This window comes from Saccostrea cucullata, unplaced genomic scaffold (genome assembly GCF_032062105.1).
Source record: "Saccostrea cucullata isolate Sc308-1 unplaced genomic scaffold, CSIRO_AGI_Scuc_v1 ctg488, whole genome shotgun sequence".
Taxonomy (NCBI): Eukaryota; Metazoa; Mollusca; class Bivalvia; order Ostreida; family Ostreidae; genus Saccostrea; species Saccostrea cuccullata.
Window position 1 is genome coordinate 485,490 of NW_026932753.1, and position 14,174 is coordinate 499,663.

Consider the following 14,174-nt stretch of genomic DNA (forward strand, 5'->3'; position numbering starts at 1 on the left):
AAAAGCAGGAAACATACATTTGTAAACAAATATGTCGATCATGTTAAAATTGTGTGTTATTTATGTCACTTATAGGCATATTTTATGAAGTGTGCTACCGCTTAATAAAAATAAAATAATATTATTTGCTAATCTGTGTGAATGAAACATTCAAAACTCACAAAACTCCCCATGTCTACATTTGTTTAATAGCAACAAAAACACACTCAATGTTTGAATATCTCGCTTCCCTACTATTATCTTTGTATACTCTTTGTGACGTTACTTTTGGTAGTTTTCTACACCCAACTTCACAAACATAGCATTATCATATATTTCATAGTTGTGATAGTAGATTTTTTTGTTTGTTTGTTGCTCATTTCGCCACGCGCGCGACTGTTTTAGTAGATCAGCATAGCAAATGTACTTATATATTTATAAGTGAGGTTTTTTTTATTTTCCTTGAAATCAGTTTTTATCCACAAGAAAAAAATCTGATCGTCTGATTTTGGGGACAGTTGTTCGATCATTAAATTTTCTTTCAGTTGAACCAAAGGTGATACATTTCGAAAGTTAAAACATTAGTATGATACATAATAATTTCTTATTGTATTACTCTGTTACAAAGATTCATTACTTACTGTGATGTCATGTGAAGTTTCAAATTTGAATTGATCCATCCAATTTACAACGACATTTAGACCCCTTTCAAAAAAACTTTTGTTTTCCTGATGAAAACTCGTATTTTGTGGGTAAGCTTTTCTTGATGAGAAGTTCTCAAGCACAGCGATTTCTAACAGGAGGAGTTTTGCGACCTCGAACGTAAATCCTCGAACATAAATATGACATCTGAATCTATCAAGTAGTTTCCGCAGTAGGTCGAAAGTTATCTTGGCAATCAACATCATGCGTGGTTTATCATTTTCCGTACTGAAACACAAATGGTATTTGTTAGCTCACCTAGGCCAAACACCTAAGAGAGTTTTTCTGATAACATTCTGTCCATCTGTTTGTCTGTAAACTTGACACATTTTCGACTTCTACTCAAGAACAACTGAGCTATATTCATGAAATATGCACAAAGTATCCTTGTATGAAGTAAATTTAGCTTTGTTCGACTTAAAAGCTGTGCCTCCTTCCAACTGGAGATTGCTATTGAGTGAGTATTTTTTAATTCTTCTCAAGAACCCATAGAACCATGAAAGGTGAAATTTATGTGGATACATTCTCAGATAGAGAGGATTCAAGTTTGTTCAAATTATGCCCCCCCCTCCCCCGAAATAGGTCGAGACATGTCATTTTCTCGGGTATATTAGATTCAAGTTTAATAATAATAATTATAATAATAATACTTTATTTAAAGAGGGTAACCCGATTAGTGCAGTGCACTAGTCTTCCTCGGGGCCCTCTAAACACATTCACAATAATACAATTATAAAAACATCGTACAATATTATAATAAATAATACAACGTGACGTGAAAATACAAGTACATATACAGATCGATTCAAGAACATGAAATTATATAACTTTTAGTTTCGACATGTTATAATGAATTTTTCTACATTTTTACGAAAAGTTTGTACAGTTGGTGAGAAACGGATATGCAAAGGTAATTTGTTCCATAAATGAACACCGGAATAATGAAAAGAATTTTTAAATTGATTTGTTCAGATCTTGACCCCTGAACCAGGGGTCGGAATACAATTGACAAAGTTTCACATGATTACATGTTTATATAGGAAAATATTCTGAAGAACAGCAGAGCCATGCGTGGGCAGTATTTATTAATTTTATTGATTGATTAATTAATTATATACTGTTTAACGTTTCTCTCGAGAATTTTTCACTCATATGGAGAGGCGAACACTTGCCGGTGGAGAGCTACAAATTTTGTCCTATTCTCTGCAATCGAGACCATTTAGCAGTGAAGGGTCTTTTACGTGCAAGCACCTACTGCAACACGGGACTTAGGTTTATACGGTCTCATCCGAAGGATCGGTCTCCACATCCCACTGTTGAATTCGAAAACGCGACTTAAGGATCGACTCCTTACTTTGCGACTCTAGAGCAGACAATCTAACCACTGTACCACATGGGCGACTTTATTTATTCCAAGGTTCAAGTTTGTTCATATCATAACCTCCTGGAAGGGGGGGGGGGTTCCAATGGAGAATCAAAGTTTCGTGTAGAAATTAAAATAAAGAATATCTTTTGGATTCTTCTCAAGAACGGCAAAGTCATGATTAGTGAAATTGATATGGAAGCGTCCTCAGACTACAATTGACAATCAAAGTTTTACATTAGTACGTGTATATTTATGTAAAATCTTTTTAAAACCCTTTTCTGAAGAACAGCAAAGCCATGAGTGGACAGGGTTAGGGTTAATCAAAGGAATGTGTAAGCATCCGTAGTATTTGTCCAAATCATACACCCAACCCTAAACCACCTTTTACGTTAGGTAGGGATCACTAATGCATTTAACCTTTTCAGTACTGAACTGATGTTTGCATTTTTCATCGACATAGTGTTCAGTGCTCCAGGTATTTCATCAAATGTTTTTGAACTTGTTAAAAGAGTCAAAGTTCTGCTTAACATAATTCTATTATAATATGTTTATTACAGATATTCTAGCTAATAAACATTTTTTACACATATCATCCAAAATTCAACTTAATGATATTTCTGATAACAAAGAGTTTTATATTTCAATTAATAAATATTAATATCCTTTTGCCCTACAATTACGTCTAACACATAAATCAAGTTTTCAAAGTTTTTCCTTTTATATTTTTCATCTTAAATAGTCACACTAAAAATTGTGACAACAAAAATAGTTTCAAATGATTGCGCAGTCTTCTGTAGATGAAAATTGTTATTTTCCTGATACTAAAAAAAGCAATAAAATTCTTTGAAAGTAATGTCATTTTTCTGGATGAAAGCCGATTGATTAAAATTATTTTATATATTCAGAAAATGAAATAAAATATCGGGGTCTGTGATGTAAATTTTTAAATATTGCTAAAATAGTGGTAATTTTAAGCTTAAATTGGGCTATCATAATTTTTGACAGAACGTGGGTTTAGAAAGATTTTTTTTAATACATGTTTTCTTAAGCTGTAGGTTTAAACTTTAATTGTAGTCCAACCCAAGCCCGAGGGGTTAATGATTTGAAGAAACTGGATTCTACAATACCTTGTTTAAGAAATAAAGTCCGCGTTTTCGTGAATGTTGCAGAATAACCTCCGAGGTCGAGAAATGTTGTTTGAAAGATTAAAGCCGAGGCGTTAGCCGAGGCTTTTATATTCCAAACAACATTTCGAGACCGAGGAGGTTCAATCTAATTAAAATTAGATCTTTGATACACAAGTGTAGCGATCAAACTGGAGCGGATCAAAGATCTAATTTTAATTAGATTGGAGGAGGTTATTCTGCATCATTCACGACAGCAAAGACTTTATTTCTATTCTACCAAGATCGATAAATACGGCTGATCGATTCCTCTATAGAGAAACGAATTAGGTCACCGTGTCTCGATTACGCTGTTCCATTTAACACCAGAGGTAAAATTTGTTCCATCTGAGCTTTCGTTACATTAGAAATAGCCTTTTTTTAATTACAAATTTGTTCGTTATATGTATTAATCAGTTAAAACAAATATACAATAACAAAATCATGTTCCTGTTTTACTGCTAAAATCATGTTGTTTAATGTGTAGGGAGGTCCGTGGAATAGCCCCGCTTAGCTATAAAAACCGACTTCAACAGCAACTTTATGAAATTTACAGTGTTTATTTCTTACAAAGACGACACATCGATGCGGTCTAAACAAGTATTTCATTCTACAGCCAAACATGCGTTTGAATTGTTTTAATTTGATAAGTGTTTCTGATCCGATAATTTTTTGATGACGTTCGTGATATATTGGAGAATAATGTCTGGCGGTTTCCTTTGATGTTTTCAATAATCGTGGTAGAATTCCATATATAGTATACATGACCAATTGTGACTTTGATGTATTCCTATGTGAAAATAATCGTCCATTTTTGCAATACACTTTCCTCGCAGGTCATGATTGATTTAAAGAAATATAGATCTACACTTCCAGAGTATGCTTCCATATAAAAATGACGTATGTTTTTGTTTTTCTTGAGAAGTTTAACAAAAAAATTCTATACGTTCCCGTGTAAAACTTTGATCACCATTGTTGTACCATCCTACTCCGGAGGTCTTGATTAGAACAAAAAAGAACCTTCTCTACCAGAGGATGCTTCAATATAAATATGACCAATCATGACATTGTAACCTCTTTGCAATTGCTGAATGTGGCAGGTTTGGTAGAAATTGGTTCGGTGGCGCAAGAAAGGAAGTCCGAAAAAAAGATTACAGACGGACTCTGACCTTAGGCTCAGGTAATTTTTAAAAGTTTCTTAATGGATGGACTGTTTGGAGTGTGTACGAAGGTAACAATAAATTTTATCTTTGAAGCCAAATAAGAAGGAACTGTTCATATACAAATCAATATTTGTATTTTTCATAAAAATATATGTGAGACAAAATAAAACTCATGCTTCCTGAATCATTAAAATTACAAAGACTTCGATCATACATTTATTTTTTTTTAATGAACTGAGGAGAGTAGCGTATTATAAACCCTTGGTCAGCGAAGATGACAACGGCTGGATTTGCGAACCTAACGGTTGGCTGCAGAACTGGATCTGTCCGAAAACGGGAAAGCTGGAAAAATGTATTCCGGTATTTATTGTGTACAAAAGTACGCTGCTTCTCGGTTTCAAACTGTCATATTCTCAATTTATTTCTAACTGGTCCAAATACATTCCTTTACAATTTCTACTTACTATTTCCACAACAATTGTAAATAACCCTCCATGAAACTGAGACCATCCAATTTCGCATTTTTACTGTCATTTTGAAGATGACAAGATACAAATAGTTTCAATTGCAACACGCTTCGTGAAGAATTCCAGAGGTCATCATTTTCAGCTTTTGTGCAGTTGAGATAAGAATTTGGAGAATTAATCCAGTACCAACCGCAGCTTTTGTGCGCAAATTTTAACAGATTTTTGTTTGGGTGGCACTGTGGCACTCCGGTTGTCGATCTCATTTTTTCTCAGACCACCGAGTTATAGAAATGCAGCTACCTTACGGTTATAAAAAAAATGGGGGGGGGGGGGCATGTCTACATAAAAAATTATAAACATGAATCAAAACTAAAGCAAAAATCTATTTTCAGAAAATAAAGTACACCCCAACTGGCAAACTACGTGCCTGAGATGTTACTGGATAAATGTAGACTACATGCAACACAATTATAAGGATGCTAACATCGTGTTTTGAATAAATATAAATTACAAGGAAAAATATTACCACTATTCATTCGTTTACGGTTTTAAAAAATTTGATTGATTGGTCAAAAATGACTATAAACTACAAAAACTACTATTCTTTTTATGCTATTTTGAATAATCTCATTATATTTACGTTAAGTAACATATATAAAACAACAGTTTTAGAGACGTAAACCAGTTGTCGCATTTACACAAATAAAAAGTCGCCTGTGTCAAAATTTTAAAGAAACCATTGTAGCACCTACCAAAATGAATTTGCTAGTTATTGACTAATTCCATTAAAATAATTCATTTAAAGCACATTATATGTGTTCAAGGCATAAAATAACGTTGAATTAAAGTTTAATTCACCCACTTAGCTTTCCAATTAGTCCTATAGCACTCAATGCATCATTTAAATGCGAGTACATGAAAACATGTGAACAGCCATTTACATGTAATGTTTCGATTTTAAGCACTTTTTTGGTATAAAAGCAATCCAATCGCTTAAAGTTTTATTGAATTTGCTTTCTACAAAGTGTTTTATTGTTTTATTTCAAAAATATGTATTTAACTAGATAAATCATAGGTGCCAATAGTAGCTGGTGACCGAAACCAAGATTTTCTCGATTCGCACTTTACCAGCAGTGTAGAATAAGGGCACAAAACTTATATTTCAATCAATTTTCGAATGTCTTTAAATTGATTAAATGTTTGTTCACTATAAATTGCACAAATTAAACAGTGCATTCTTCATTCATTTTTCCCATAGAGAAGAGACAGACACAATTTTACCCATTTTAACATGTATGAGGATACTATTTGTTCAATTCATTCATTTTTTTTATTTCAAGGAAAAGGGAATAATTCGACGAGCCAGAATAGTCCATACTTACTTGATTATTCCTTCATTTTGTTGTTTGACTTTTTCCTGAACGACTTCGACACATCTTTTACATACGATCTTAAGATAATAAAATATGTTGTTTTATTTTTCTTTCTTTTTTTTCGTTTTTTTTTTATTATATAGGATCTGAAGTTGAATTGCTTTAAATTAATTAAGATGTTATCTTTGATAAAACATTGACATATATTTTTTCTTGTATATTAATCGTTCATTAATTTGCAATGTTAATCTGTGATGATGACATTTCAGTGAACAAATACTTAAACACTTACTCGGCAATCTTGACAATCTTGCGTCAACCTTTCTGTTTTGACATAGAAGTATGTAGCAGCTAGAACAACTTCAGGAACTACAGTAAACTCTGTCATTTCAATCAATGTACCGAGTTTCTGCCATGAAAGACTTGCAATAAAAATTCTCGGTAGGAGATAATCCATCTCAAACATTGGCTGAAGGTACAGCATCATTTCACCTGCTTGTCTAAAATAAAAACAAGTATTTTTCAATTTATACATTATAAAGGAAATCTACTTCGTAAATGTATGACTTTATTTATATTTGTCGAAGGTGCATGTAACTATGTTATCACTATTCAATTGTGAAAAGCTTTAACTTTGTCAATTCATCTTTCCACTATATATAGTCAAAATCATCGTTTGGGGAAAATAACAAAAAAATCTTACATTTTCCATTCGCATTCGTTTTTCAACCTTTGAACTGGTTCTTTCAAAGAAAAATTGTTAATGGTAGAAAGTCCCCACCATTCACCGGAAGGTGCATCATGGTTGATATCTGATGGCAATTGTTGAAAAGGTACGCTCTTCTTTGATACAAAGTTTAAAAATGGTATGCACATTAACCAAGAAGGGTCAGAGGATCTTATATAGTAGAGGTGTTTTATCAACGCTTGGCTGATTTCTCTAAATTGAAAATAAAACATTATTGTTAACTTTTTTTTGTTTTACTAATTCCCTTGAAATAAATGTTCCGGAGAATTCCTAAAAAAGTATAGTACATTATAGTAAATCAAAGTTTTCACTTTAGTTTTAGCAAATATTTAAGGAAACGATAGGAAATCAAATTTTTGACAGTAGTAAATCAAAAAATCAAGTAGTGCTTTCACTATATTAAATCAAAGTGGCGACGTTACACTCTAAAAGAGACTGCATGTATATAATTTTTTATACTACACAGTTATATTTCTTCAGTTGTTTTAAAAATCATTTTAAATATATTCTAAAAATCTTTTTATTTTAAACTATTGAAAGAATCCAAATGTTTATAACTCATTTTAATCATTTTTCAAAATATTGTTGTCAAGTTCTATCTTAATTTTTTCAATGTCAACACTTTCTTTTATTTCAAGGCAAATATGTAACTGATTCTGTATGACATGACTAAAGACTATCAGTGTTCTTTCCTTCCCCTTATCGTATTACTACTGGTGTATAGTGATTGCATTTAATCAAGCCAATACATGTATTTGTTTTTAAAAGGGTTGCTCACATATTGAATGTTTTACACTAGTGCGACTTAATTTTTTTTCCCTTTCTATGGAATTCACGTTTTACAGAAGTAAATGTAAATGAAAGAGACATTGTTTTCATTATAGTAAATCAAAGTTTCAATTTTTTGTATGGCTTTTCAAAGTTTCAAATTTTTTCTAAAGTGAGGAATTTTTTCAAAGTTTTTACTTTAATAAATAAAAGTTTCAAAGTTCTTACAAAAATGAATAGTCGCCTGCGTGGATCAATGATTAGAGCGAGTTAAGGAGTTGATCCTACATCGGCGGTTAGAATTAAATTTAGATTTAGAATGAAGACAAGTCCTACAAACTTTAAACAGTCGCAGTTGGCACGAGAATAATCCCTCACTGCGCAATGGCCATGAGTGCAGAGTATAGGACCCGTTTTCGACCAGTAGAGCTGAGTGGTTGAGAGTGCATTTTAGTTGCAAACATAGATAGTACCGGTAACCACTATTGAAATACGACCACTATTAAAATAGTTAATTCAATAGTGGATGAGAGTGCATTTCAATAACAAACATAGAATATTAACCACTATTGAAATACGACAACTATTGAAATATTTACTTCCATGGTGGTTGAGCGCGAGGGCATTTCAACCACATGATAACCATAGGTTTCAACCACTATTGAAATACGAGCACTATTGAAATAATTATTTAATAGTGGGGAAGAGTGTTTTTCAATATGATTACCATAAGTTTCATCTACTATTGAAATAAGACCAGCATCGAAAGAAAAGTTTCATCGCGTAATTTTTAATTTTATATCCAGATTTTCATAAAAAATTTGATTTAGGGTGAAAAATATATAGATAAATTTTTAAAAAGTGTATAAACTAATAAGGATGGTTTTAGTGAGACAAAATTTTGAACATCACAGAAGGTTTACAATTTCTTTGTATTTAGATATTATTTGCAAAAAATATATACCAATTCAGGCATCCATATTTTGTTTGTATCATCTGTCCTTAAATGAAGATTTAGATAGTTATTGTAATCATAATTTCAAAAGTGATTTGAATAATTATTTTGATAGTTGTTGATAATACTTCAAAACTAAATCCATAATTTGATCCATATTGAAATCTTTATTTCAAAAGTTTCAACATTATTTCAATAGTGGTTGCAACCTATGTTTGTTATTGAAATGAATCTCACCCACTATTGAAATAATTATTTCAATAGTGGTCGTATTTCAATAGTGGTTATTACCTATTTTTGCTACTGAAATGCACTCTCAAACACTATTGATATAATTATTTCAATAGTGGTCGTTATTGCAATAGTGGTTATAACAAGGCTATTCTACGAGCATGCCACGAATAAGAAGATATTTTCAGACGTTTCTACGTCTAAGCAAGTAAAAGACATTAGGGAATACCTAATGATGGCAATCTGATTGAATTTGAAATTCTCTGTCCTTCTACATGTACACCAGCATTCAAATTATAAAAAATATAAAGAGGAATTATTGAGATAAAAGATCCTACAGTAGAACTCGTTTAGTACGAACACGGATATTGCGAATTTACGGATATAGCGAAGTCATCTTGCATCCCCAGCTATGTAAATCTAATGAATTTCGTATACGGTTAAAGCGAATTATGGATATAGTGAAGTAATTTCTTAGGTCCCTGTAACTTCGTCATAATCGAGTTTTGCTGTATTATGTTTTCCATATCTTCTTCCTCTTTTAAATCCTTATTAAAATAGAAATTTTCACATTATGATCGGAATTTAAACTAATTGAAAGAACAAAATTCAGCTTGGGCCTTTTAGGCCCTGAGTACTTCTGAAAAAAAAAGAAACTGCTTTGTTTTAGTTGAAAATGCTTTAAATATCATTTACTAGTAGACCCTTGAGGATTGTGAATCTATCAAAAATGACATAATTTTCTGGCTAATAAATGCATTATGGTGTCTTGAATTGCGTCATTATCCTCATATTCTGAAAATTGAACAAAACAGCCAATTTTTAAAGATGTTATAATTTTCAATAATTCATATAAAGCGCAATCTCTGATTTAAAATCTGTAATTATCAAATCTGATTTAAAATATGTAATTATTAAGTGAAAGAAATGTGTCTGAAGATAATAAACCATGTTTTACTTTTTGAATCACTGAGTGCGCTCATATTATTATCGTCTTTAAAAGAACATTTTAAGTTCATAAAGCCTGTTTTCCAATACCTAAACTTTTACAGTGTTTTAGAAAAAAAATTAATAGGAAATGAAGGCACCAAGTCTCTTTTTTTATATTCAAAATAAAACAAAGAGCGTCTTTTATCAATTGATATATCTACAGGGCCATTTTATGCATAAAGTTAACCTAACTCTTTATTCAATATTTGTCGGATTACATATGTACCCCTTTATCTGGTGGATAACACTCATTAGATATTTTTTCATATCCAACAGCTGTGACGTCTCAATGCGTTACGCGTGAGAGTAACCAAGATAAATAAAGTGGTTCCCTAAATAAAACAGTTTAAAACACTGATAGCGATTTATAAAACCTAGACTAAAAAGAATCTTTCCTGATTTATGGTTTGTTGTGTACTAGAAATTTTAATTTTGATCAACTAGTAGTTTATCTTTGAAACCATCAGTCCTTTTCTGTAGCTTCAAGATTCAAAAATCTTGAAAAGTTGCCTATGAAAAGAGTAAAGTGGAGCTGTAGACTTTCAAACATTAAATGGATCTGTATCTCCTCTAGAATTATGAAATTATAATCATTTCTTGAGATAACACATATATAAATTTGTTAATTGCACAACAACTAAATATGAAAAACCTTGATTTTAGGTATGCTGATGACATTGCAATTACATGTACATGTAAATAATCTCTTATCGAAATTTTATCCAGAAACACATAAAGTTCATGTATGATATGTATGATATGATATTCCATTTACTTACTTTGAATCGGTACGAGAAAATTTGTTCAAATTCGTAATGATGGTTGTAACATCTGAGTCTTTGTCAAAATATAGTGATCGACAAATTAAACAGAGGGTATCTGATCCTATTTTAACGTGGTATTTCTCCGTGATTAACAGGATTGCAATCGCCTCTGGCATTGATATTTTAGACATGTTTGAACGCTTTAAAGCTGTTGCAATACGGGGCTTGATTGCCATATCAAATGCCTGTTAAAGAAAAAAAATATTATTAAATATGCCTTTGCACTTCAATTCATTGATATCGAAGATGTGATTTCAGTCAGTCTTTTGTCAATGTAATCGTTGTTTATAGAATTTTTTATATATAAAAAGGTCGTGCCCATTGACTAAGTGCTGCGTTCACATGAGTCATTTTGCCGCTGTTATTCTGCTGAAGAATAAATTCAAAAGACGTTACCTCATTGATAATGTTTTTTGGCAAAAATGAGAACTTATTTATGCCTAATCCTACGTACGAAGGAATACATACAGGGTGTTTCAATCATGTACAATCTTTTACTAATCATAAATTACAGATTTAACATGTATACAGGGTGTTTCACAATATATGTCACACATCTAAATGGGCATAATCTGAATATTGAGCATGATAACAAAAATACCAAAACACTATAGGAAAGCAAATTGATCTAAAATTATGATATTGCAAAGTATCGGGGAAATTATAATATACCATGAAGTAACTGATGATATAATCAGTGACCTCATAATGTCAGCTTTTCTGAAAATGGAGTACAACTTGCAGCAAAAATTTGTTGTAAACTTTAATTATAAGAACGATATTCTGAATATTGTACAGGGTGTGATGATGAAAAATATTCAGACCACAAATTGTTGTCTAGTTTTCATATATTAAGAGTAATAAGAGAGTTTGAACTAAATTTTAATGTTAAGATGAAAGACAGATAAATCCTGCACCCCCCCTCCCCCCCCCAAAAAAAAATCAAGAAGAAATGAGAACAATATTAAAGTGAAATCAATCATTGAGAAAACCTCATTAAAGTAAGATCTGAGTTTAGAAAAATGGATTGTAACAATGTCGGTTAGTGCATCAAGTGTATTTAGAAATTTTAATTTGGAGTTGTTTGTCTGCATACAAGATTTCAGCATTTAAAGCCAGTTGACTTTCAGAGCTGGTTCAAGTTTGCAAGACTTACTGAAAGGAAGACAAAAGAAGTGGGCACCAATTAACACATGCCGGTAGTACTGAAACGACACATTTATTAATATGCAACTTTAAATAAAAAAAAATATGTATTTTGAGGGTTCTAAAAAGCCAGATATAAAACAAGAAAAGTCTCAAGTATCCTGTGAAACTTACAAAACAGTGGTCAGAAATTTCCAAGCATTAGTCTCATAAGTTATTTAGGATGTAATGTTGGGAAACACTTGGAAAATAACATTTAAGGATTTGTTGCCATAGTAACTAAAGTAGAGAATGTTGGATACTTCTAACCCCCAAAAATAATTTTGAATGTATGCTGATTAAAATGATATATACAATGTATATGTAGCTTTAGTTGTCATTTATCTATCTGTCTTTAGATGTGTGACATATATTGTGAAACACCCTGTATATGAATTAACTCACTTTCATCTACATAATAACTGTCAATATCACAGATATTACTTTACCTTAATGATAAAGATTGTTTTCATATGCGCTCAGATGATGTAAATTCAAATAACCGATTTTAATCCGACCTCAACACCTTTTTTAATAGTAAAGAATGTTTTCATATTTATAAAGTTCACTCTTAAACCGTGTTCCTGTGTATTTCATTTAAACTACAATACGAACATTTGCCGACAAAAATTAATGTAAGCATTAATAATTGTTTATTTATTTATTTGTAAAAAAAATTTCTATTTTGATGTATTCATTTTAAACTAGGGATGTCAACGAGTACCCGGTTAACCGGGTACTCGATCGAACGTCCGAGTATCGAATACTAAAATCGGTACTCGGTTACTCGGATGTATATTTTTGAATATTTCTTAGCTTATTTATTAATGCATTAAACAATTTGTTTTAAAACGTAAAATACTCATTGCACTTGTACATACAGTAATTAGGGTTTCCTACTCCTCTGACCGTTATCGCCCGTGGCAGTGTTTATACAGTAATTATCGTGACCAAGCACCTGTAACCTGGCTTTTCACACCTTTGGCTGTCTTCTACCCTTATTTTTTGATTAACTTTAATTATTTGTTTTCACTGAACATCGTTTAAGGTCTATTATGATTAAATAAATTTGACAATCTTGTAAATTCTGCGAGAAGCCTATTAAAAATTCCCGGGAAAAGACAGATGATATTGCCCGCGCAAATGTTGATATGGTTGTGTTTGATTACCTGCCAATACAAATGGTTGAAGCCAAAGACTTAAAAAAACTTATGCTCATCATTGCACCAAACTACAAAATACCGTCCCATAATACTAGAAAATCTATGTTCGAAAAGTGTACTTAAACCGTAAATCTGCTCTGTTAAGTATAAGTCACATTATCCAACGATGGGGTTTACGATGAGAAACCGATGCGTTTTTTGATGAAGATGGCGTGGTTGCCGGCCGGGCATCTCTAGTGATCGGACGGTGACTGAGTCTATTTGCGAATCGGTGGGGTCATCGATAGATAATAATTCGTAGTTAAAATTCAGCAATGTCTCCAACGATGCCTAAAATCGCTCCTCATCGGCAACCCATCATTAACACATCTTTCAAGGATCGGCCGATGTATGACCGAGCATCGTCCAATATACGTTGAATCTGAGGTCATCGGGGAGTTTAGTGGTGTTCAACAGATAACGACCGATCATCGTTCGATGTTCGATCAAACATTGGCCCGTAGTCGACCGATGTACGAACAATGTTCACTAATGTGTGAGCGATGTAATATACATCGGCCGATTATCCTGGAACATCGTTTTATGGTTAGCAATGCATCGCCGGGCCTTTGTAAGTCCGGCCGGCAACCACGCCATTTTTCTCATAAAAGGCATTGGTTGTCCATCGTATACCCATCGCTGGATAATGTGACTGATACTTTAAGGACTACTTGGCCGATGTAGACCGATGTTGGGGCATCGTTAACACCACGGATTACTACCGATTTCCACCGGTCTACGGCTACCGGCCGGGAAATGTGACCTAGGCATTAGGCGAACTTGATCAAGTTCAAGAGAAACTGTACGACTGATACCTGGACGTCAAACGCAACAAAGAGTTACATTACAATATACGGAGCAGATTAATTTTTAAAACAAAAAATCTGTGAACTACTTATGATTTTATTTCTTGTGTTTATCTGATAAATAAATTGAACATAAACGGTGTTATATTAAATTTCATCGGGCACGAAGTGCTCATCGTTGTTACAACAGAAATACACTAACGGGTAAACCTCCTATCAAAGCATGTGGTTTTATTTCTACAAGAGGTTACA

The 14,174-nt window shown here is 32.4% G+C and overlaps 1 protein-coding gene across 1 annotated transcript in view; it reads right to left on the minus strand.

Annotated features, from left to right (window-relative positions):
• LOC134236007 (E3 ubiquitin-protein ligase rnf213-alpha-like) overlaps positions 1-173 on the minus strand; it is a 109,568-nt gene extending 109,395 nt beyond the window's left edge. Inside the window, exon 1 of the mRNA XM_062718180.1 lies at positions 162-173. Coding sequence (XP_062574164.1) covers positions 162-173 — 12 coding nt within the window. The remainder of the gene's footprint in view (positions 1-161) is intronic.
• Between the last annotated feature and the right edge of the window lie 14,001 nt (positions 174-14,174).